Raw genomic sequence first — 23,590 nt, forward strand, 5'->3', positions numbered from 1 at the left:
ATCCGTGGAGACATTAATTCTCTGAAATGTAAAAGACACTGTAAGTAAGAACAGAGCAACTGCAAACTGGATCACTCTTATTGGTTCTCTAGTAAATGTAGCCAAAAAAAAAAAAGAAGAAGAAGAAGAATCGTTTTTCTTTCCTGGTGACAACTGTGGCTGTTTTTAGTTTTAAATAAATTCTGCTCTCCCTTCACTCTCTTTAAAGAAAAGACAGGAAAGATGAGCAAGCCTGACAGCTCATGACATTTGAGCAGCTCCTTAACGCACCGACAAAGGAAAGAGTCAGAAGGAGAAGACAAATGTTTCAAGAGAGACGTGAGAGGGGAGGAGGGAAATGAGCAAGAGCGAGGAAAAGTCTGACCAAGCATTCTTTTTTTTTGGAGTCCCCTCGGTTCCTTTCAATTACCCTGTCGACAACAATAACAAACTCCATTTTTAAAAAAGATTTTCTTGCTTTACAAGCAATACAGCAATAAATGAAAACCAATGACACAAACAATAAAAATACGAGACACTCATCAGCGAAGAAAAAAAATAAAAGAGAGAAAATAATAACAAGCCAGCCTGCCCACTACAGGGACACCCGTAGTTAGGAATATAATCTTTGTCTTGGGACCTTTCTTGCACTTGTATCCTGACACCTTATCACTAGCCAAGGGGGACGTGACAGAGATTCAGTATTGGATTGCTGAAGGGTGGAGTGTATTGGTAACTGCACGCATTCCCTCTAATCAGAAACAGTCGAGATTAAAGCGTAGCTCGAATCTCAGGGAAAAGACTGACTCACTGACATAATTCAGAAAGGAAAAAGTCTCAAACTTATTCTGTTAAAAAAAATCTCAAACGGCATCCCCTCCACATTCCTCTCCCTTTTCCTCCACCGCTTTCTAGGGCATGTTCACTCCCATCCAGCACTTTTCCCAGGAAATAAAGAAGTCTCACCAATTAAAAGACATATATGCCAATCTCAAAAAACATATGCACATGTGTACAGAGGGGACACATCAAAGTCAGGCAAATAAGAAAGCCATGACGCTAACAGGTCATGGATGTGTCGAGAGAAGTTCGAGGCCCAAAATTATGAACCCCGCCCTCTTAAAAAATAGCCTCGATAAGTGGAGAGAACACAGACCATGAGTGCTGTTTTGAAGCATTTGCAGTGGGTCGCAGATGTATTTACGTCTCTGCTCTCTTCCCAAACGCTCCTGTGGTGCAGGAGACAGAGTGGGATGCGACAGGACCCATCTGACAGATCCATGGGACACCTGGATGCCCTGTGGTGATGTACTAAATGCTTTAATAGGACAGAGGCGTTCGGTCTCTTTATCAGGCGGCTGAAACCTCAGAAGGGCCTCTGTGTGTGGAAAATCTGCCTCTTTGAATCCCTGCAGAGATTTCCTTTTTAAATGGCAACGTTTGTTCAATTTTGCATTTATCTCACTTTTCTCGTCCCGAGTCAACATTGTGCAGAGTCCCCGCAGGTTTTTTGCAAACATGTAGGAGATATCCTATGAGGCACGCTTTTGGATGGTATGCCTGTGTTTGCATCCCCTCTTGGCCTTCTGGTGCACTAACAATTTAGATTTTAAACAAAGTAGAGTGACAATCCCCGCTCGAGAGTGTGGAAGGCTAAATACTCTCCACCCTACAGAGACAGACACACCCAGAGGGTCCTACAACGTCAAAGAAAGCAAACGCCGCTATTTGGAAATGATGGCTGTAATTGACTGGGGGCAGGTATATCGATGAGTAGTCACTCGCTGTGTGCATACAACACACGTTCATTGAGTCACTGGTGAGTTAATCTGGGTGTGATTGCTTTGTTCCCCTGAACGCCTCGCTTTAGCACACACTCACAGAAACACGAAGGAACATGAGGCTAAAATCTGCTCGCCCAGACTCCGCATGCAAAGGAAGACGTGCAGCTATGGTATACAGCACAACACTCCACCTTCCATGCTTCAAATCTGCGTCACATGTATCGCGTGTGCCACATGCTGGATGAGAGCGGGGACGAGAGGTCTCCTGGGCTCGCCTTTCAAGCAGATCAAAAACAGCCAGGGATGCTGCCGCGGATCTCCAGAGCATTTTACCACCGATGCCCACGACGGGAAACGGGCTTTCTTTCTGCACTGCGCGCCTTTGTTTTTTATTACCTCTGAGGTACACAAACACAATACAACCTCTCCGAGGGAGCAGAGAGAGCCCTGGAATAAAGTAATTGATTTCCAGGAAAGCTCTACGTTATGGCTCGTTTGTGTGTGTGTATACACAGCAGCAGCAGCATTTCATGTATAAAGCGAGTAGAGCTGAACAACCAAAGAAAGGCCTGAAAAGGTCAAATGGGATGTTGGGAGAAGTGAGAGCAGCTGCACCCCCCCCCCCTCCTCTTTGGAGATTCACTAACAAACAGGCCCGCTAATCAGACTCCCACCAATAAAGACGCCTCCCTCGGACAGGCCCAGCAAGAAGCAGCTATGCACTTACGCTAGTGAGCAGTGGGGTGTCCATAACCCACTGTGACGTTACTCACTATTCTACTTTTAGCTTATGGAAACTGGGAGGCTCAGCTGAGTGAGGAGGTTGGGGGGGCTGTGGAGGCTAACAGGAAAAATACGAGCTCTGGCTTTGGTGGCGCCGCTCACAGAGGTCAGCCGCCTGCCGCTAAAGGAAGGGTGTGAAGGGAACGTGATGTTTTCGTCTCATTCGGTACTTTCAATTACTGCACCCAGAGGACCGTCCACGTCCAAAAACATCAGATCGACATCCTGGATGAGTGTGTGTGTTGGAGGTGGACGGTGTTATATCGTAGATAAGGGCAGGTGTTGGTGAAAACCAGCCCTCACGCGTGCAGTCGAGCCTCAAGCTGGCTTCGATAACAAGACTGACCTTCAAAAAAAACCCAAACAAAACCTGAGCTGACGCAAGTACACCGAAAGCTATTTTAATCCCTTTTTTTTACTTTCTCGTGCAAAACAAGAGGAAAATAGGCACCCATAACATTCTGCAGTTAGCACTGAGGCGTCAGAGCATTTATAAATGAGGCAAAGCTTTCACCACGCTTGAGTAAATACAACCCATAGAAAAGTTCAGCCTGTGCTGAGAGCGCCCCAGCCTGTAAATACACACACACGCGCGCCAAACGCCATCCCTGAGAGACACAACCACAACACAAACACTTACTTTGCCATCAGCACCCGCACAAACAGCAATTTGGTGGAGGCTGATTTCAGCTCTTCACAATCAATTTAGGTAACAATCCCTCTGATCAGCTTCCTACAGCCTCCGGTGGGGAAACGCATTCACTAATCACTATCACTAACGTGGTGTGCGTCTGTGTGTGCCAAAACAGATTTTGTGCGCTCGTGTATGTGTGTGTGTTTATGTGCGTGTTTTTCAGTTTAGGACACTGTGTGCACATTTAAAGACTTTATACCCAAATTTGAATTTCAATGCACCTCGCTATGAGGCAGAATTTAGAAATTTACATAATATTAATATTCTCTGTCCCTTAATTTGTTTTGAGATTGCTTTTCCATAATCGCAAGAATTTATAAATAAAACTACAACACCGTTAATAAAACAACAATATTATCATATTTGCTTAATCGACCATAACCCACCAGTAACACTGTGTGTAATGATAAGGTAGTTCTAAAGCACATGCAGCGTCTAAGCAGCAGCTACGTGTGCTGCATGTGAAATTCGGCTGGTGGAAAACAGGTAAATTTGGGGTTTACTGATGTTTTCCCTAGGCAATTTCATCCTCCAGATACACTTTATTAGCTTATGCTTTGTGGCAACAACACTCTCCTTATTTAGGCTTCTTATCTCCGTTTCTGCTGAATCGCAATACAGGCTCTTCATCATAATAGGATGTTTGCTTTGTGCAAATTTGTCCACATTTGTGCACAAAACAGCAGCCTCAAATATTACCACACAGTTGAATCAATGACCGACAGTACAAATTTCATAAAGCGCCAACAAACGAAGTCGCTTGTGCGTCTTGTAGGAACAAAAGGAAGTCGAGGAAAAGCAAGTTGGAGTAGTGATCAGAGGCTAGGTTTAACAAACTGCTATGAAGGAGTCTATGTGGCTCAGTCGGTGAAACATATTTAGTTTGCGCCTGTGGCCATACGGTAAGGCCGGGAGCGACCGTTTGTGTACATGCATGTACATCCCGGCATTACATGATATGCTCAGCAGTCACACTTTCACACCGGTGCCTGGTGTTCAGGCTGCACTTACGATGCAGGCCGTGCCAACTGAAAACACAGCGCATCGCTCTGCGCCGAGCTGACACATTCACATGCTCACAGTGTTGCACGTTCGCTCCTGCTGGCCTGGCCGTGACCCTGCTAGCAGATGATGGAGCACACCGTATTCCCTGAAGTAGGCCCGAGCTTTTATTCAGTGCTGCTGGAGTCTGGCTGGAGGGAAGGGTCTTTTAGCAGCCTATTCTCACTCCTTGATTTGAACAGGGAATAAGGGTGGTGCTCCGGTGCCGATGTAGTGGAAGGATCGTCCGCCTGTGGCTTCGGTGTTACAAATGTGTTTAAGGGGAGGGTTTTTTCCCCCTCCCCTGCTGTGCCTCCTCAAACTCGACATTTGTAGTGTAATCATAATATGTTTACGTTCTATATCACATTAGTTTTCTTCCTTTGCTACTAGCGCGAGCTGTTACTGCAGTGCACTACACTGCCAGCAGTATTGGTACATTAGGGACCCCTCTTTTTTTTTTATGTATTGCTTGTCATCTTTCTCTCTGCCTTTAATTCAATATAAATTCAAGTACCTCTCAATTTGTATTAGACAACAATGCAGCTTCAGCATCAAGAGATTTGTGCATAAAACCCTTCCTGTGTGCACAACTGTACAACGACGGATCTAGGCTGCTGTGTTCCTCTCCATCTCTCATGTGCATCAGTGCTCTGTGAGGAAACAATGACTCCTTATGCTAAAGCGGTACAGCCTCAATAACACGAGAGTCTGCTTGTGTTACAAACTGCTGCAAAAATCAACTTCTCTCAGAGCTCTTTAGAACATGAGGTGGAAGAATTTGGGGCATTCTCTGCTTTGTGTTGTTCGCACAGTAAACAGCATTGCCTCTGGCTACTAAGTCTGTCCTAAACAGCTTTCTTTGACTATTCTGTGCTTAGTATACACTCAGCAGAGTCTAACTTCGCTTTATGGATAGTTTTTTTTGTGCTGCAGTTGTTTAATGTCAACGATGTTCTTATTAACATTAAAACAATTAAAGTTTGATTTATGGTTTGTTTTGTTTTCCAAAGGGAGAAGGTGTTGGAGGCATTTTCTGTTCTCCACTCTTACACATTCAGTTCATCGCTGTATAAAATTGGGGAGAGATGGGTAAACATCTCCCGTGGAGTCTACAGATGCATCCTGGGGTGGCGGATGAGCTGAAACAGCTGGGAGCTGTGCACATCTGGCGCAGTAGCGCTGACATGTCAGAGGGAGATTCTGGAAATTCTGCACCTTTAATTCAGACTGCGTTTTCGGTATTTGACATGAGGAGAGTGAGGCATGGCGCGTGCCTCCATGACGCCATAGTGCAGCTCCAGCTCCCTGCCTGAGCTAGCCTGCAGGTTTAGTTAGACAGAAAGGCTCACGTTAGTCCCAATTTGTTCAGAAGCAGTGTTAAACTTCCACTTCCTTCCAAATGATGCAAACTGACTTTGTTTTTTTAAGGACTAAGCATCCTTGCCTCATTAAAAAAGGATGAGACTCACCAACAGCTCTACAAATGTCTCTTTACAGAGAACCCTCCTCTCTAACTGATATTTACTAATGAAGCTGCAGTGAGAATGACTATATCTGCTCAGGTATCTCATTGGGCCCTTCATGTAGCCATCATCACTGCAACTTAGGGGACACCCCCACATGTCAGCGTAGCATGACAACAAGTCTGTTGCCTGCACTCATAAGTACAGAGTGATGGAGGGAGAGGAAGCTCAGGGGACACAGCGAGCACTCAGGCATCGATGACGCATCGCCATCTCTCAATGGGGGTCTGCTACCCCTGATCAGAGGGGAGGCAGGACTCTTCTGTTGGCTGCCACAGGTCTACGGCAGGGGGAGGGGAGACTAATGGCTGCAGTGTCAGATAAAGGATGAAGGTGAAGGAAACGCTGAAAGGAACCAAGGCCTGTTTAAGCTCTGAATTTAACAAAAGCTTGAATAAACACATTTGCATCAGGAATAGAGTGTCATCCTCCTTTCATCATAACACAACCTGAAACACGGCTAGGAGTGCTAGCCTACAGGAGAAAGGATGTAAAATTCATGGAGCCGTGTTGCACAGCGCTGCACAGCGACTGATGTTTTTAAACTGTGTAACCTGAAGTGTGTGACTGTGTAACCCCCTCCTCCCCCATTCATTTGTATGAAATTCACTTGTAACAGTTGCACCTCAAACAAGATGAGCTCTCAGAGCTTGGTGCATCCAAACAAGCTTTCAGGCTCTCCAGTGAAGTACTTGATTTGGTCACTAGGAGGCAAAATGTCAAAACATTATTCATGTGAGCTGAGGGGAACAGAGGAGAGACAGAGGGACAGAGAAAAGTCATGAAAGAGTATTTCGAGTTTGAAGCCGGCAGGGCATGTGGAAGGATCAAATGTGAGTATTCGCATGCAAATGGGGGCGCAGCTCGAATTTATGCAAACTTCAAAACAAGCAAAAAGATATGAACTGAAGGGCAAACAGCAGAGGAGAACATCTACTTCTTTTGTTTGCTAGCGCTGAGTGTAGATCTCTCTGCATTTTACACATGAAGTTGCAATTTTTGACAAGTGGGGATCTACTTAGACAAGCTAAAGATCCCAATCTGCAAAAAGCAAACAAACAAAAAACCCTAAATGTCTCTTTCATCCACAAATCTAATTCAAAACTTGAAAATAAAATATACGGTCCTCCCTGCATCGGCGAAAACTACACAAAAAGCAACTACATTGTGAAACTTGGACTAGTTTAAACTTCAATCACAGTCTTTTTGTATGGTACGCGCAAAGATGGCAATCCCATAAACAACTGCTTTGTCTAGGAATTCTACTTCAAAGTTAAAAAAAAACAAAAAAACATGAGCCATTTCCCCTCCCAGCTCTAAGTGCCACCCACTGCAGTTATCGCACATCAACACTCAACTCATAAACTAATAATGTGTTTGAAAAGGGCTGGAAACTGTCAATAGATGGTTTGAGATGATAATTCCTCAAAGAGCACATCCTCTGCAGCGGACCAGTCGCTCCCCGTGCGACTGTAAGATATAGTTGTGGACGGCAAATATCAAAAATGCCAGGATAGAGTCATCACGCAATCATTAGTGGATGTATTTTTATAATTTGTGAGGAAAGCACGGGCCAGTCTGCCGGGAATTTGATAAAACCCTCAGCACTTGTTGACTCACACACTTAGTGAGAACATTTTGTGATTAGATCAGTCATTTCTTATCTAGTTACTGTACATGTGATCTGGATTTAATGTAATAAACCTCAGGAAACTTACAATTAGGAGGGGGTGGGAGAAAACAAACAACACTGGTACACATATGCAGACTTGTTAATTATTTTGTGAGGATGTAGTTTGTGAGGAGGCAAACAATTTCGCCGTAGCTTTATTTTCGCTGACAGTGCGTAATGACTCTGACGAGCACAGCTACTTAGAGCTTCCAGCGCCTCCAGAAAACAACAAGTCTGAATGTGGCAGCTTTACAAGGGACATTAAGAGCCACTTACTCAGACTGCATTACTCCGTGCAATTAGGTCCCCTCGAGTTCCATTTTTGGTATTTCAGCTCCAGTTGAACCACATCTGTTTGCAACTAGTTGACCTATATTGCACACGACTGTGGAATGTGCACAAAATTGCTTTAAGGACTGCAGGCTGAGGTCCCGATTTTTGACCAAACCTCTGCAACTTTCAAAGATTTTACCTAGCAAGGTGAAAATCTGTTTAAAAAGCTTCTCTTTGTTTATGCAGCATGCACACAAACCCGCTCGCTGTAAACTACTAGAGCCAGCTGTATCGATGTGGAGGACGAATCACTATAAATAACTGCCAAAATGCTATACATATGCTAACAGCTGACATTTTTCCATTCCAAACACCCACGAGTGGCAGCCATCAGTGGAGCTAGATTTAACTGCAGCTGGCAGTGTCAAGACGCAAAGATTATGGCCACTAATGAATATTAGCCAACTTGCAGCCGCTGGGTATTTAGATGCAGTTCACCCCATTGATTTCCCTGTTGGGTGAAGACAACTTTATCCCTGTGGCAAGTCCCTGGCTTATCTCGCCGACTGCAAGGCAGCCGGCAGACGGGGTGTTTTCCTGGCCGCGTTTCAGGATGATTTTAAGCCTGGCAGGTGCGAGCGGGAATACCTGACTGCGGTAAACACAAAGGGGCAGCACGGAGCAGAAGGAGATGTCCAGCTGTGAAGGGGCAGCCATATAAGGGGACTATATTGAGTACAGCACAATTACCACAAAGCTCACTGTGTTGGATTATCACAGAGAGCAGGTGGCTGTGAAAGACAGTGAGAGGAAGGCCTCGAGAAAAAGGTGACAGATGGGTGTGGAAGAGTAGGCCTGCACACGCCGCAGCTCAGGAGGAGAGAGAGGAGACACCGAGGAGAAAGATACGACTTTACTAGAGTCTACTGAGATTCATTCATCAGAGCCGTCACCGCGAAACACAAATAGGTGCAGAAAATGAGATGATTTTAAACACGTTGCCATTGATTAACCATTTGCAGGCACAGATTGCACCTTTGAGAGGGGAAATTACTTTGATACAGTGTTTGTGGATGCGTCTATACATGCGCAAAATGTCAACGATTTGCAGAATAAAAATGAACAGTACCATGGAGACTCTGTTATTTCCTACATACATCAGATGAGAGTCGGGATAATAACCTGATGAATAATCAGGGAGCTGGAAAGCTTTCTTGGGGTAAGTGTGTCTGGATTAGCATTACTGTGACCAAGACAGATGTACGCAATCAGAACGGTAACAAAAGGAAAAGACTCCCTGTGATATTTATGGATTAAACAGAGATTAATTTCTTCAAAGCCGTGCTCAGGGCGGACCTCATGTACAAGGCCAGCTGCCTCTGTAATTCATCCCATTTATCTTCAAGTCAAAGAAAAGAAAGAAAAGATAAAAAGACTTGAGGCCATGTAAAGTAGGCAGACCCTTATCAATGGTGTCAAACACAAATACACAATGAGCTGCAGGTCATCATTATTTCTGACTTAATGTCCTCCAGTCGGCGGGGATGACACAGCTGGAGGTGCCACCGGTTGGACACTGCTATGCTAATTCATTAGCCACCTGCTTCGAGTAAGTGGGGGGGGTTCACGCTTGATTAAATTTTCGCCATCTTCCTCGAGAGAAAGGGACGCTACGAGTCAGCAGTAAAGCAACGATTACAATGTAAAGGCTACGCGAACAACTTCTGATCTCTGCTGTATTAGGGTTTGTTTTCGCCTTCACTGCCCCCGTCGCTTTATTGTCTCTCATTTTCCACCTCGTTTTATTTAGATTACGCCGCTCAGAGAAAATGCGCCTCGTTTCTGGTCTTGAAGTTGTCGTTGTTTTCGAGGACTGTGGCGAGGTTTTCACTAGCCCCGTGGGTTAGACTATGATTATTATGACCGTGCAAATGACTGCAAATTTAAGCTGTATTACATTTTCTCTAAAGATCAGAGGTAATGAAACAAAACTACCTCAAGAACTGGGATGTTAACGTTTTTTCCCTCTGCATTAGCTTCTATTTTTGGAGGCACTTTGTACTTTTCAGCAATTGTAGCCACTGTCCTTAAGTGTCTGCTTTAGTTGCTGCCTTGCACTCTAAAGCTCCCGGGACTTCATGTTTGAAGCTCGTCTTTGGCTATGTTGCAGCTTCTCACTTTATACAGCATGTGGAGCTTATGTTTACCTAAAGCACCTTACATGTCCAAAGACAGAATATCCACAGCCTTGTAAAGGGCTCGGGTCAAGCAGCGAGGCATTTCTGTGACACTAGATGTGGAATGGACTTTGTGCAAAGCAACCGTCAGATATACTTCTGTTCCCTTTGAGCCACCTCTGGTATAACAACTTCCCAGTGGTATTATTTCTGTTTCCGTCACTCTTCACACTTTCACAGATGTGCACAGCTGTGAGAATTCAGACGTTCGCAAACAGGGAAAACTGTACAGACAACAGAAAACCCCAATTTTACAGCTCACGTTTTTCAAGCCTTTGCTGAAAGGGTGTTTTTGAAGAGATTATTTCTTTCATTGCTCTCTCTAAAAAAATTAAAAAAATCCAGACATGAGACTGGAACTTTAATAAACTGCATGTACCTACTGCTGTACTTCATTAGGGATACTAAAGCAGTTACAGGGAAAACAAGTCCAGCTCCAGCGGCTATGATTCATACGGAGGTTTAGCTGTTAAAGGCTAAGAAATAAACACAAGAATCACTGTGTCCGAATGCCACTGATGTTTCCAAATCTAGCCTGCCAGAGCAAAACCGATCAGACACGGTGAATTTCATTGCTTTCATTGAGTCATTGCTGCCTTTGATTGTTTTGTTGTTAAAAAAATCTCATCAATTCACAGCTTTTGTGTTTATTTCCTCAAGTACCAATTGATTTTATCTGCTTGAGGAAAATATCTTATTTGCACACTAGCAGCAGGTCTGGCATACCTGGATCCAGGATGATAAGCTGGGCGCTGGACTGGATGTTGCCCGCATCGTTTTCTGCCAGGCACTGGTAGAAGCCCTCGTCTGACTTGACCAGACCCAAAATCTGCAGGTTGTGGTCCTCCTACAAAGCAGGAAGGGGAAAAAAAAGAAAAAAAAGAGGGAATTGGAATAAGAAACATACACAGGTATCAATGCAAGCAGCAGTTCTAATCAATTTCCTACTCTTTCTCGTGACGCTCCGGTGATGTAAACTCTCGCAATGACTTCTGGTGAAGGAAAGGTTGGAAGAAAAAAATAAAAAAGGCAGCACATCAGCACTGAATGAACTTACAATTATTTTGAAGTAATCGCTGGGAATGACGGCGTCTCCATTCTTGACCCATTTGACCGTGGGAGCAGGTGACCCCGACACGTCACACTCAAAGATGATGTCCATGGACTCGTGGGCATAAATGTTGGCCGGCCGCTTCACGAACTGCGGGGAAACTGTGGAGTCCACACGAAAAAAGGAAAACTTACATTTAATGATTGAACCTTTTCTTTGTGAAATCTGTCAAAACTAACAAGGAACGTTAAACGTTGCTGCAAATGGCCTTTGCTGGAAAAGGAACAAGATGAAATTATTTCATGCTTCCCTTTAAACTCTCAGCCAAGAGAGAGTAGAAACAGTGTCATCCAGCAACAGGCTAATTATTTTCTGCACGGTTCACACAATTTTACCAGATGGCAACACTTAACACTTAAGAGTTGTTGTTTTTTTTTTCTAATTTATTCAGGAATGGTTGAAAGGCAGCTACTTTGGTACTAGCGCAGTACTGTCAGCACACTACACCGGCTAAGCCGATCTCCCCTAGTCCTGCTAATGAGGGCCAGAGAGGAGTTATTTGATCTGCTGGGGCGATACAGTGCCTCATCAATCTGTCCTGGAACAAGGTCACCAGGAGCGCAGGGCCCGGGCCCCGTCCCCTCTCTATAATTGGACTGTACGTGTTGTGAGAAGAGAAGAGGGCAAGACGGACTATGTGTGCACGTGCGTATACGCTGCAGCTACACCCGTGCGTCCTCTGATAAGCACCGACCTCGTTGACCACAATTTAAATGACTGTATTGTTATTGTGTGGCTGCGTGTCATGATTTGCCATCAGCCTCCTGGGCGCGGTGATGGCTGGTTATTAGCATCTACTTTGCGACTATACACAGGAGCTGATTGGATATTAGTTGCAGTGGGCGGATAAGGTCCTTTCTTTTTGTTCTTCTTTTTGGGCTTTAGTCAGCAGCAGGCTGTGAGGTCAAATCTTCATCTGCTTGATGTAACACGGGCTAATTTACTGTAACACACAAGTTAACAGATTAGCCTTCATACTGCTGGGGAAAGCATTTAGCGCTAGAAAGGCGTTCAAGACTCTTTGTAATTAAAACCAGAAAGGAAAAAAGAAAAAGAAAACCACACATTTCTTTAACAATAACGGCCTTATTGGAGCGCTGGAGCTACGGGACACATTGGGTTCTGTGTGGACTTTGTATTTCCCTGACCTTGAAATGCACTTTGCCCATCTGTTTGCTATTTCCATGCTCTACACACAGCACATGGAGCAAAGGCGGGGAGAGAAAGGGAGAGCGAGAGAGACACAACTCGACAGAAGCTGCACACAAAGCCACGGCTATCTAAAAACACAGAGCCAAAAGACGCGCATGTCCGCCTTTCCTGCCTCCTTACCTTGTCTGGTACAATGCTGCTTTTATCCTCCTTAACTACATAAACTGATGCGGAATTATTACATCTGTCAAACATTCATTCATTGATTTTCTTTTTTTAAAAACACATTTCCGCATCCCTCTCATTCATGTGAGCAGCGTATACTTCTAAGGTCAAAACAAAAATCGAGCTAAATGCTACTTTGGTAACAAACTCTGTTCAATGCTCGCATCACGTGGCCTTTAAAATGCTCATGGCCTCAAACGGTTTTTCAACTGCAACAAGTTCACGCGTGACACTTGGAGAATAAACCCTCCAGTTTAAGATGTGCAGTATTATCTCAAGTTCACCAATAAAGCACGGTGTGGAGTTTCTTTTCCAGGTTGATGCTGAAAAATATTTTAAAAACAAACACAAAAAAAGTGCTCTGCTGTAGTCTGGTGCAGTATGAGCTCGGGTCAAACACAAAACAGGCACACAGAGCCACAGAATACTGAAACCTTCCTTCTGCTTTCTTAATGAGCATCTCGGTTTTCCGCGGGCCTCTGAGGTTATTATTGACGACTGACACGAGAATAGAAATGAGGACGGTGATGCTTCTAGACTCGATCAGTTTTTGACTGGCAAGACAGCCACATCATCCCGATCTGTGTGTGTCTGCGTGTGCACAAGAGTGTATCCAACTGTGTGTGTGTGTGTTTGCGTGTGTTCCCTGCAGGGAGGCGTGTGAGCTGTGAATAATGTGCTTCACAGTGTGGTGTCCCCTGGATATTTGCCTCTAGTATGCGCGCAGCACAGTCAGGTGGAATCCTCTGTTTGCTTTGGTGTGTCGGGGACACACGAGGCTGAGACACCACCGAGTCAGTGTGAGTCAGTGTGAGTCTGTGTTTGCGTGGAAGGCTGAATAATGTTTGGATAGGAATTTTTAAACATGCCAGGATACTTGTTTTGTCTCCTTATTACTTCTGCTGTATGCTGTACATAACTGGGTTTGCGCCCTCCCCCGCTGGCGATGTGTGAGTGGGTCGATTTTGCTTTCTTTCTTGTGTGGGTGTGTGTGTCTAAGCACTTGCTTATGCATGCAAACATATGTTTCTGTACATCCAACGCTGTCTCAGCCTGTGCACACTCCCCACATTCATATGGGTGTTTGGTTCATATTGGAATGTCTGTATCAGTGTGTAGCAGAGCCTCCTATAAAGATTTGCTGGTGAGACAGGTTTTGATGGTGGCTGGTGCCCTGCAGCTCTCTTTACCTCTCCCTCTCTCTCTGTTACACTTTGTCTCCAATTGTTTCCTGATTCTTAATCTTCCTTCCCTATCTCTCCATCTTTACCCCCCCAACTCCCCTCCATCTGAGCAGACATGCACCATTTTCTCTAAATGGTGTTCTGACATTTGGAACCTTTTGGACTGAGGAATGACTATAAATGTCTAAATACACCAATATAGCTAAAGGCTGGGTAAGGGAAATGTGTGTCAGTCCAACAGCAGGCCTGATGACCTTTAATTGGCAGCCTGTTTTTACAGTGGTACAATGTCTATATGGAAAATTCCCCGCGGTGCCTGTATGGAGCAAAGGGTGTGTGTTTTGGGTGCGTTTTCTTTGTTTAACAGGTGGCTGTGCAACGATTTTGCAGCTCACCCATTTCTCATAAACGACACCCTCAACCAAAGCTGGATCTTTTTGGTTAGAGGAGTTGACAAAAGACGTGCCGATCCACGCGATCGGTCCAAATCCGGAGTGGTTCATAAACACGTTTTCCCGCAGTCTATGGCTCACAGACACACGCATATACAAACACACACAAATGCTAAATTCCACCAGCTGGAATATCTCTAAACAGGCTGCCCTGTTTTGGAGCATAAATACCACTCTGTAATGAAAGAGAAACCCAACAGAAACAGAAAAAACAACTAAAGGGAATGCAGACACTGGAAACAAATGGGAGAGGAAATAAACAGCTAGACAAATGTAAAAGGAGGGAAACCAGCCAGAGGAAGTGCGATACGAGCTCTTCGGGGCTGGTATTATCTCTCGAGCCGGTAGCTTAGTAAAAGAAGCTTTAATGCAGACTTGCACCAACTCCAGTGAACTACTAAAAGAGGGCCACAAAAAGGTCATGTGCGTGTCTTGCAGTGAGCTTGTTAAAACAAAACCCCACAGGATTCCTGAAGGGATTCTGGGGAGATAGCTTTACTTAAAGCTTCAGTAAACTGAACTGAGTCATAGAGAGGGAGAAAAACCTATTTGTACTGATACATATATCAAACACAAAGAACTAAAGAAAGTACTGTAGCTGCTTCCCGAGATGACGCAAAAGGTGAAATAAATCACTTTTCAGCATATATCCCATAAAATGTAAGCCACAGCAGTAAATATATTATGTCTTAAAGCGAAAGGATACAAAAATTCAAGACATTTTACCACTCTGATACCTTGGCCAGAGTCCAGTTAGCTTCCTGAAGTGAAAAAACAGTGTTGGGCAGTCTGGGTTTACTCTGAGGGCAAGTCAAGCTTGGACTGCACTAATTACCCCTCCTGCTCTTCCAAAGATAACAGCTTTACTCTTAATTCTGGCCAAAACAAACAGCTTCAGCAATAAGGCTGAAAGAGGGATGCTTGGTGCTTGCATTCCAAGTCAGCGAGCAGATAATAATGTCTTGTTAGAGGAAGAGTCATAGAGTAGGACTTCAATCTGTGGATTTTTCTGATATAACAACAACTGAGCGAAAGCGCAGGCACGAGTGCGTCAATGAAATGCTAAAGCGGGGCTTGCAAACGTGGTGCATAGAGGAAGGAGTCTGCTCTGCCTTCATTTCAGAGCAATTCTCAGTAGAGCTCAAACAGATTGCTGTTGCTACTCAACCTTCAATTGGAAGTGCTCCGAGCGCATGGAAAACAAAATAGAGAACTAATTTGATGATTTACTCGCAATGCATATGCACGCTTTGCTTTAAACTGGGCTATTGTTGTCAGCTATTACAGGAGAATCTCTGGCAATTGGGTGCATCAGCCTTGGTCTGCTATGTTTTATGTAAATTTAATTACTGTCATGGCAATGATCTCAGTAGAAGAGCAAAAGGAAACAAATTTATTACGGAAAATATTTGTGTCGAGCTCATTTCTCAATGAAGGGAGGTCAATATGACTACATTTTTGGTTGGGACGACTTGAATAGATGCACTTTTTTAAGGTGGTTAATAAATTTCTATTTTAAGAGCCAAATAAGCAACAAGTTAGACTACAAAAGCCACACCTAGCTATGGCTATGCTTCCTCCATACGCCCTCCAAGGGTCAGAGAAGTGGCTCCTGTATCCACACATGAGAAGCTAACGCAATGGTTAAACTGGAAGGTGTACAATGGAGTCAGAAAGAGGATAAGATAACAGCTGCTATGAAAAAAAGAAAAAAGGAAAACGCGTTTGCGTTAGGGGTGTTTCCCTTTATTAGATTAGCATTCTTTAAATAGCTAAATGGAAAGTTTCTGTTTTATTTTGGACGAGTTGTAACTGCAAGTGGCTGCAGGATGACTGTGTGCCAAAGCACCCAGCAGATTTGATCAAATTTATAACGTTCAATGCATCATTTAGAGAAAGCTATTCCTTGAAAAAAAAAAAAAAATACTTTGAGCATACGTTGCCTTTGCTGGTGGGGAGTAGAAGGGCTCAATGGAACTGTGTTTTCTGCCGAGCATTTACAGTTGTGACATACAGTCATATGTACATCAAAGTTTTCATAACCAAGTCCACTCCATGATTCACTATGTCCCCTAACGGTTTCTGTACGTATGACTTTATCAGACTTTCACATCATCGTGGAGGAATTTTGGCTCGCTCACCGTTACAACGCTGCTTCAGCTCATTGAGGGTTGAGGTAATTTGTTTATGCACAGATTGCATCACAGCATGCTGAACTCTGGGCCATTGCAACATCTCCACTCTTTCTTTTTCAGCAATTCTGTCGCAGATTTACTGCTGTGTTTGGGATCATCGTGCTTTTGCATGATCCGATTTGGGTGGAAGTTTTACAGCTGGCCTCACGTTTGAATACTTTGGTATACAGAGGTCATTGTTGACTCATTGACTGCAAGGTTCCCAGGCCCTGTTGCTGCAAAAGAAGCCCAAATCGTCACCCTTCCCCCACCGTGCTGACGGTTTATAGGAGGCATTTGTGCCGAGATGAACACGGCACTGTGCATAACATCTTCACTTTGGTCTCATCTGTTCAAAAAACATTATTACAGAAGTCTTGTGGTTTGTTCACATGTAACTATACTCTTTTTGGAGAGAAAAGGCTTTCTGCTAACAACTCTAACAGTAGTGTCAGGAAATGTAATATTTAACATTCTGAGGCCTGTAGAGTCTGAGATGGAGCTGTCTCTCTTTCACTCTCTTGCTCTCTTTTTTTTCCTGCACAGTCTGACCTTGGGGTGAATTTCCTGGGACATCCAGTTCTGGGAAGATTGTGGCACTGTGTAAACACACCTGAATGATCCAACCTGCCCAGACTTCTGCTTTTATAAAGGTGCTCACAACTGCAGACAATGAATTAATCACATGTATTTGATTAGCAGATCTGGCTGCTACAAACCTCTTTATTTAGCCCTGCCCATAAAAATTAAGTCTTGTGAAGCTTTTTTCACATTACCTTCAGTGACTTACTTAAAAAAAAAAAAAAAATTCCTTTTTATAATAAAAGGAGTAAATTGAGCACGTCTGTATGTTCGTTGCTATTTTTATCCATTTCTGTAACATGGTAAAAACATTCCAGAGTGCTCAGCCTTTGGGAAAGAGTCTTTTACAGGCCAGAGCAATTAACTTGATAGCATGATGATACCATAAATGAGGGCCACTGACAAGAAGCCTCATAAAACTGGTAACATATACTGTACGTTTGTGGGGAAACTATTTTTGTCCTGCACAAAACACACACCCATATAGAAAGTCCAGGTCTGGGTGGTGCCCCCTGCAATGCAAGACCATAATGAAAAGCTACTGCCTCCTCTGGCTTCATTTATCCTCTTGCCAGTTCTAACAGAGGCTGAGATGTCAAACAAAATCATACTGAGCAGAGCACACACTCAAACAAACTCGCAGTTATCCCACAAACACATACAAGGGTGCTGACACTTGTTTCTGTGAATGATGTGATTCAAGTGGAAAGCTGAGCTAAATGTTACTGTAAACACTTGTTTAGAGGCTCGCATTTTTTAAAACTTCCTGTCTTGCTGGGAGTTGTAAAAGTTCTCTAACTCGAATCCCCTTTAACTCACTGACACTTTGATTATATTTCATAAAAAGACAGATATGGAGCACACTGCTCTCAGACAGCCATTGCTTATGTGTGACAGCTGCTGACAGTATCGCTTTGAAAGCTTCTTTTTGTATGTGGTGACAAATTGAAAAGACATATATTTGTTTATTTCCTTGCTTTGTCCACAGCTGTAAGATTTGCAGGATATGCAATAGATAGTGTTTTTTTCCGTTTTTTTTGTTTTGGGTTCTTTTTTTTTGATTCTTAATTGACTACTGCTTGGTACAAGCTGGTGAAATTTTGTCTCAAGAAGCAAACAGCGCACAGTGCAATGTACACTTTTTACATTTGTTGGACCTCTACTGTAAAAGTATCGCAGGTAGAGGCTACTATTTCTCAGTGTAATCCCATGCTGAGACTTACACATACATGTATTAGAAACAAAACACTACATGAAAACACTTTTTTCACACACTCCTTTGGTACACTGATGAGCTTTAACCGCAGCAGGATGGAGTGAAATACAGTGTAAAATTACAGTGAAACCCAGATATCATCCAGCCACCGATGTCTCTCAGTTACATGGTGTTAACAGTGAACATTGGAGCTTTATGGCACAGAGGTATAAGCTATTACAGGCTTTGGCTACACAGACAGTACTTGGATTAACTAGAAACAGAATGAGGCCAGACGAGGCAGCATGTAAATACGATATCATTTCTGCGTAATGGCATGCTCAAACCAAGTAAGTGTTTATGGGCCTTTTTGCAACCCATATATTCTTCACTAACAACCAATGGGAAAACCGTATCTTTCCAAAGTGCAATCAAAAACTAAAAATCAATTAACACTAACAACATAAAGTCTTCTCCAGCACTCAAAGATTCTCAGTGGGGACACGGTTTGGACTCTGTGGTGGCCAGTACACGTGCTCCCTTAACTGCTCTTTCACAGTCTGAGCCCAGTGAATCCTGGCATTATGGTGTTGGAATATAGCCATCAGGGAGGAAAAAGAATCCATTGACAGAAAAACTATTGAGTTTATTCAGGTAGTCAGCTGACTTCATTTTTTGGGCACTTACTCTTGCAGAAAGTAAACCTGCAGCAACTCCAGATTATAACACTGCCCCTACAGGCTTGTACAGTAGATATGAGGCATGATGGCTGCATCAGTCCATCCACCTTTCTTCTTACCTGATACGCCCACCACTCTGAAACAGGGGAACTGTGGAGTCATCACATCACATGACCAGATTATCCTTCCGTTGCAAAGTCCAATCTGTCTGCTCCTTTCTTTCCCAGATTACCTCACTGATAAGGCTACATAGGCTACACTCATCTTCACATTGCAAGTATGTAAATAGTCTCACTTTTATTGTTATAACATAGCTCTGAGTTCTGCTATAGATTTTGTATGATTTGTTTCCAGCATGCTTAAGTGCTATCCAATCAAATGTTTTTTTTAGAATCACATTTCTTCCTCAGAAATGACGGCTGACCACCATCCACTGTTCCAGGTCTTAGCAATGCATTAGACAGTTCTTCACCTAATTTTAGCAGCTTCAGCATTCTTCTTAGTTGCTCTGTTTGCTTGATGTAGGCAGAGAATTTGGTGAAATGGCATCTTTTCCATGAACACTGGATGTGTCTTCCAGTGTGGTTGTTTAGAAAAAAATGAAAAGCTACTCACTGCATCAGCTAAGATTAAATAACCAGTTACCAGCCAAAACATATTAATCACTGCAGTAATTGCTTATTTTAATCCACGCAGTGACTTTCATTTGCAGTATATTTTACCAGCAGATCCCACAGTTTTGCTTAGTTTTTTTAACCTCATGCTCCTTTTAATTGTCATGTAAAGCTGAATTTAAATTGTGCCATTTCTGTTTCCTCCAAACTACAAAATAAAGCTTGTGCCCCATTTCAAATTGCATCCACTGTGTATAGGAGAGTCTCACATGAAAGCATATTCATATGGCCCAGTGAATTAGTGTTAACGATAACCTCGCTGAACACTGCAGAAAATAAACATCTAAGGACTAAAAATACTGGATGGGCAATCACATTCAAGGAGGGTTAAATTAAATTTAACAGTCCCCGACTCTCAAAAAATTTCTGAACCTGCTATGCATTAGCTAGACAATGCACACAGGTGTGTGGAGCAAGTGCATACCTAATCTTTTCTTTGGCACCACTATGCAAAAAAATGTTGTGCATGAATCTGTATGCATCTCTAGTTTCACAGATGAGTGCCAGCTGCACTGCAAACCCTGAAGCATTCTGCAGGCGAAACCCAACAGTCCTTTACCATATCAAATCCCCGTCTGGCTGTCTGGATCCCCTCTCCAGCACAAACTGTCCAGTGTTTATGAAAAGCCACTGGCCGCGTAAACACACAATTTCCTCTTGTTACTGCAGCTGAAGAGGCCCTAAGGTAATTTAGAAGGAGTCAGTCATAGGAAAAATTGTTTTGTTGTTAGTATAGATTCATAGCACATTGATCCGAGTGTCTTTTACAAGCGCGACTACTTATTGAGGGAAACAATTGACCTTTCCGGGGTCACTTCTGTTGTCAAGGAAGCAAATCAATGCCACAATCTGGTTTCTTTATGAATCTGGACGAAGCAAACGCAATTAGCCCCGTGAGTCAACAGCACTGGAACTAATCCAACTGCTTTATTCTATTATAGTGACGCATGTTTTTCAACAATATTTCAAGCCGGCTGATCAATCTTCTCCAGTCCTGTCACCGTGGAAGTGGAGGCCAGCGGTGGGGGGGCGGGAGTTGAGCTGAAAACATGAAGGATTTCAGAGGGAATTCGCTGGACAGACTTGAGGACAGAAAAACGAGTGAAGTCAGATGTCCTCCTGTGACCTGATCCGATTTTCCATTACTGTCTCCTTTAATCACAGTAAGCGACGGGAAGTGATGAAAGAGTGGTGGATGGTGGGGGTGATGAAGAGATGAAGGGATTTGGGGAAGAAAGGGTTGGGAGTCGTGGCACGATTGGGGCTGTGTGTGAAATGCAATGAACCTTCAGAACGAGCCTCGGGCTGTTTCCCCCATTTTAAAGTTATTTCACACCAAATCCTGTTGACTCGCCTCGTCGGGGAAAAGCATACAAATACACATGGGCTATGTGGGATTCACGTGCATTATTCTAACCAACATAAACTCTGATTACAGAGCGGATTCTCGGGTAGTTTCAACAACAGATGCTATCCTCTGAAAAATAATAACATAAAGACACAGATAAAGATAAATTGTATTACATACTGCTTCTGTGTTCTATTCCAGCTAGTCCTTCCTAATTCTAGTGTCTGGTACGCACCTCAAATACTTCTGTTATTCCTCTGACGAGATGAATGACATGAGGAGAAAGAAAAAAACACAGCAGATATCGACAGATACGAACGCTTCCGTGGCAAATATTCACTGCCAACACTGCCTATGTGTGTCTGCAAGAGCATATCCTTTTTCAACAGGACTGAGCCACGTGCTTGGGAAACCGCTACCTCTGCATAGCTTGCATGCAAGAAATCCACTTTGTTTCATTTCATTTCATCCTGAGCTCTCAGTGGCTTTGTTTCGCTTCTGGGATATGAGTCCGAAGGGCTTTTAATAAGCTCATTCCCAAACATAATCAGATGAGATGAGGCTGTTTTCGGTGATGAAGGATGGTCTGAGAGTTCAGTCGAAGCTGGAGAGGCTCAGCTTCTCTCCACTGCACTCTCCTTAGTAACTAATGCAACCTCGCGTGCTGCTGCTTCACACTAATTTCTAATCTGTGAATTAATTTAGCTTGTGTTGCCGCTATGACTTGTAACCACACTAGGATGTTTTAATCCTTGTAGTGACATTCAGAATAAATGGGTCATTTGTGATATTCCCGTATGGTTTGATATCCAGTTCGGACCTTTGGTTTTAAACCAGGAAGCGGACAATACAGGCTGATAAAGGTACCTTGTACTGCGAGTTGGGCCTGGGCTTCAATGGTGGTGTTGGAATTGTCTGCAACACAGGTGTAGATCCCAGCGTCTGCCTCCGTGAGGTTGGAAATTTGTAGACTGCCCCCTCCCAGCACCTCCACCCGACCATCACTGAGGAGAGAAAGTAGGAAGGTTGTGGAAAAGGAAAAAAGAAAATTAGTTCCACCTAAACGTGTAAGCAGTATTTTCTTTTATCATAGCCATACATTAATGACCTTTACTTGGGCCCTTGCTACATGTAACACAGTTGGCGTCACACTTGGGAGCCATCAGGCTGCTGACCCTCTAAACAGCACGTGGACACAGCTGAACATCAGCAGCGACATCTTTTTTAAAAACAGACTTGTAAAATATGTAGAAAGTCATGGCAGCCCATTTACATGAAATGTATTCTCCTCTCGCTCAGACCGCTGAACGGTAATGGATGCATCCTCCGGAGCCCTGAGCTCCTCTGCTGACCTGGGTTTGACTCCACATCTCATCCTCGTTTCTTTTTGCTCTGTCACCTCATACCAACTCTCTGAATAAATAAAAGATGCTAAAAGCAGAGTCAACCGCCCCAAGAAAGAAAAGCAATTTGCATTTCTTCCCAGTAGTTTACTGGATTTGGAAACTTGGAAATATAACTAGAGTGGGATAGAAACAGGATTCTCGATGTAAAAATACTAGGATGGAAAAAAGACTGCTGTATTCACCATAATCTCCTGCCAAAAAAAAAGAAAGAAAAAAAATCACTGATAAACCATTTGAACAAATGTCACTGATATACACAGTCCTCTGTACAGCTGAAACCAGCACCAAACAGTGACTAAAAGCTACAAATTGCAGGCACACCTTTGAGTCAAAGCACGGGGCAAAGTTGTAGCGCAAATGATCAGAAAGCAGGAGGATCAGCATTTAAACTCCGAGTTGAGTTTTCAGCAATTCTCCCGTCTCCGATTCTTCGCTCAGCAACCTAACAGCATAATTGCGCCTGTGTGAGCAAGTCAGTCTAACTTAGCAGGCTTGCTGTGGGAAGCGAGCCTCTCCTGGTGTGACAGCGAAGAAAAGCTGAAAGCCATAAAGTGCGTAGATAAGCTGAGCCTGCAGAGTAGTAGTACTAAAGGCGCAATAAACAATAAGTGTGACTGTAATAATGTGTTTGTAATATTATCATATGTTATTGTCCTATAATATATAGAGTTTTTTCAGTTTTAATTATTATGGAGATTGTCAATAGCAGTATATCAGGACACCCCTGGCCTCTAGCAATGCCTTGAGATTAGTCCAGCTTTTACCAGAGCAGCTGGGATTTACAGTTTGCACAGTCACGCTACTGCAGCCCTTCCTCCACCTTAACAAACGTTTTCCTTTTCTTTCATTAGCCGTTAATTAACTGGAGTGCTGTGAAGCGGGCCCGACTAGCAGACTGAAAACCTGTTTCATTCAGCTGCTTATTATCCTAAAGAATCTATGCCTAACCCAAAGATCCAAACACACAAGTATTTGTACAGCCTCGTTTTGAACCAGTGACCCCTCTCCGTTTTAAACAGTCCCAACTTTGATTTCCCCAACAAGCCCACGGGGGATGCAGTCTGTGGCCAAGCTCCGGCTTGATTCAACAAGCACTGGAGCATGAGAGGAGGAGGATGCTGAGAGGAAAGAAAAACGGTAATCAATAGCTCGCAGAGAGAACTCTGCATTCAGACAGCGAGAGAGAGAGAGAGAGAAAATGGGATGCAGGGAGAAAAGCGGGATCAGCGGGTCGGCAGAAGAAGATAAAAATCCAAAAGACAGCCACAGCAAGCGAGATGCAACTGAGGAACACTAGATCAGCGCATAATGGTTTCTGCACAGTGGATATCTGCAGAAAAGAGGAGCATACTGAAGAAAACAACTATATGCTGAAAGCTGGTTTTGTTTTAAACCAACTGCTGAGTGGCAAAGATACT

General features: G+C 43.6%; 1 protein-coding gene across 13 annotated transcripts in view; it reads right to left on the minus strand.

Moving 5' to 3' along the window:
- neo1a (neogenin 1a) overlaps positions 1-23,590 on the minus strand; it is a 156,165-nt gene that overhangs the window by 35,463 nt on the left and 97,112 nt on the right. For all 13 annotated transcript variants that reach the window (XM_042228699.1, XM_042228698.1, XM_042228705.1 and 10 more), the window contains exons 5-7: positions 21,634-21,770; positions 11,047-11,201; positions 10,716-10,836 (exon numbers count right to left, since the gene is read on the minus strand). In XM_042228699.1, the coding sequence (XP_042084633.1) occupies positions 10,716-10,836; positions 11,047-11,201; positions 21,634-21,770 (413 nt within the window). The remainder of the gene's footprint in view (positions 1-10,715; positions 10,837-11,046; positions 11,202-21,633; positions 21,771-23,590) is intronic.

The sequence above is a fragment of the Haplochromis burtoni genome, unplaced genomic scaffold, assembly GCF_018398535.1.
Source record: "Haplochromis burtoni strain Fernald_Lab_line unplaced genomic scaffold, NCSU_Asbu1 Contig_343, whole genome shotgun sequence".
NCBI classification, from domain to species: domain Eukaryota; kingdom Metazoa; phylum Chordata; class Actinopteri; order Cichliformes; family Cichlidae; genus Haplochromis; species Haplochromis burtoni.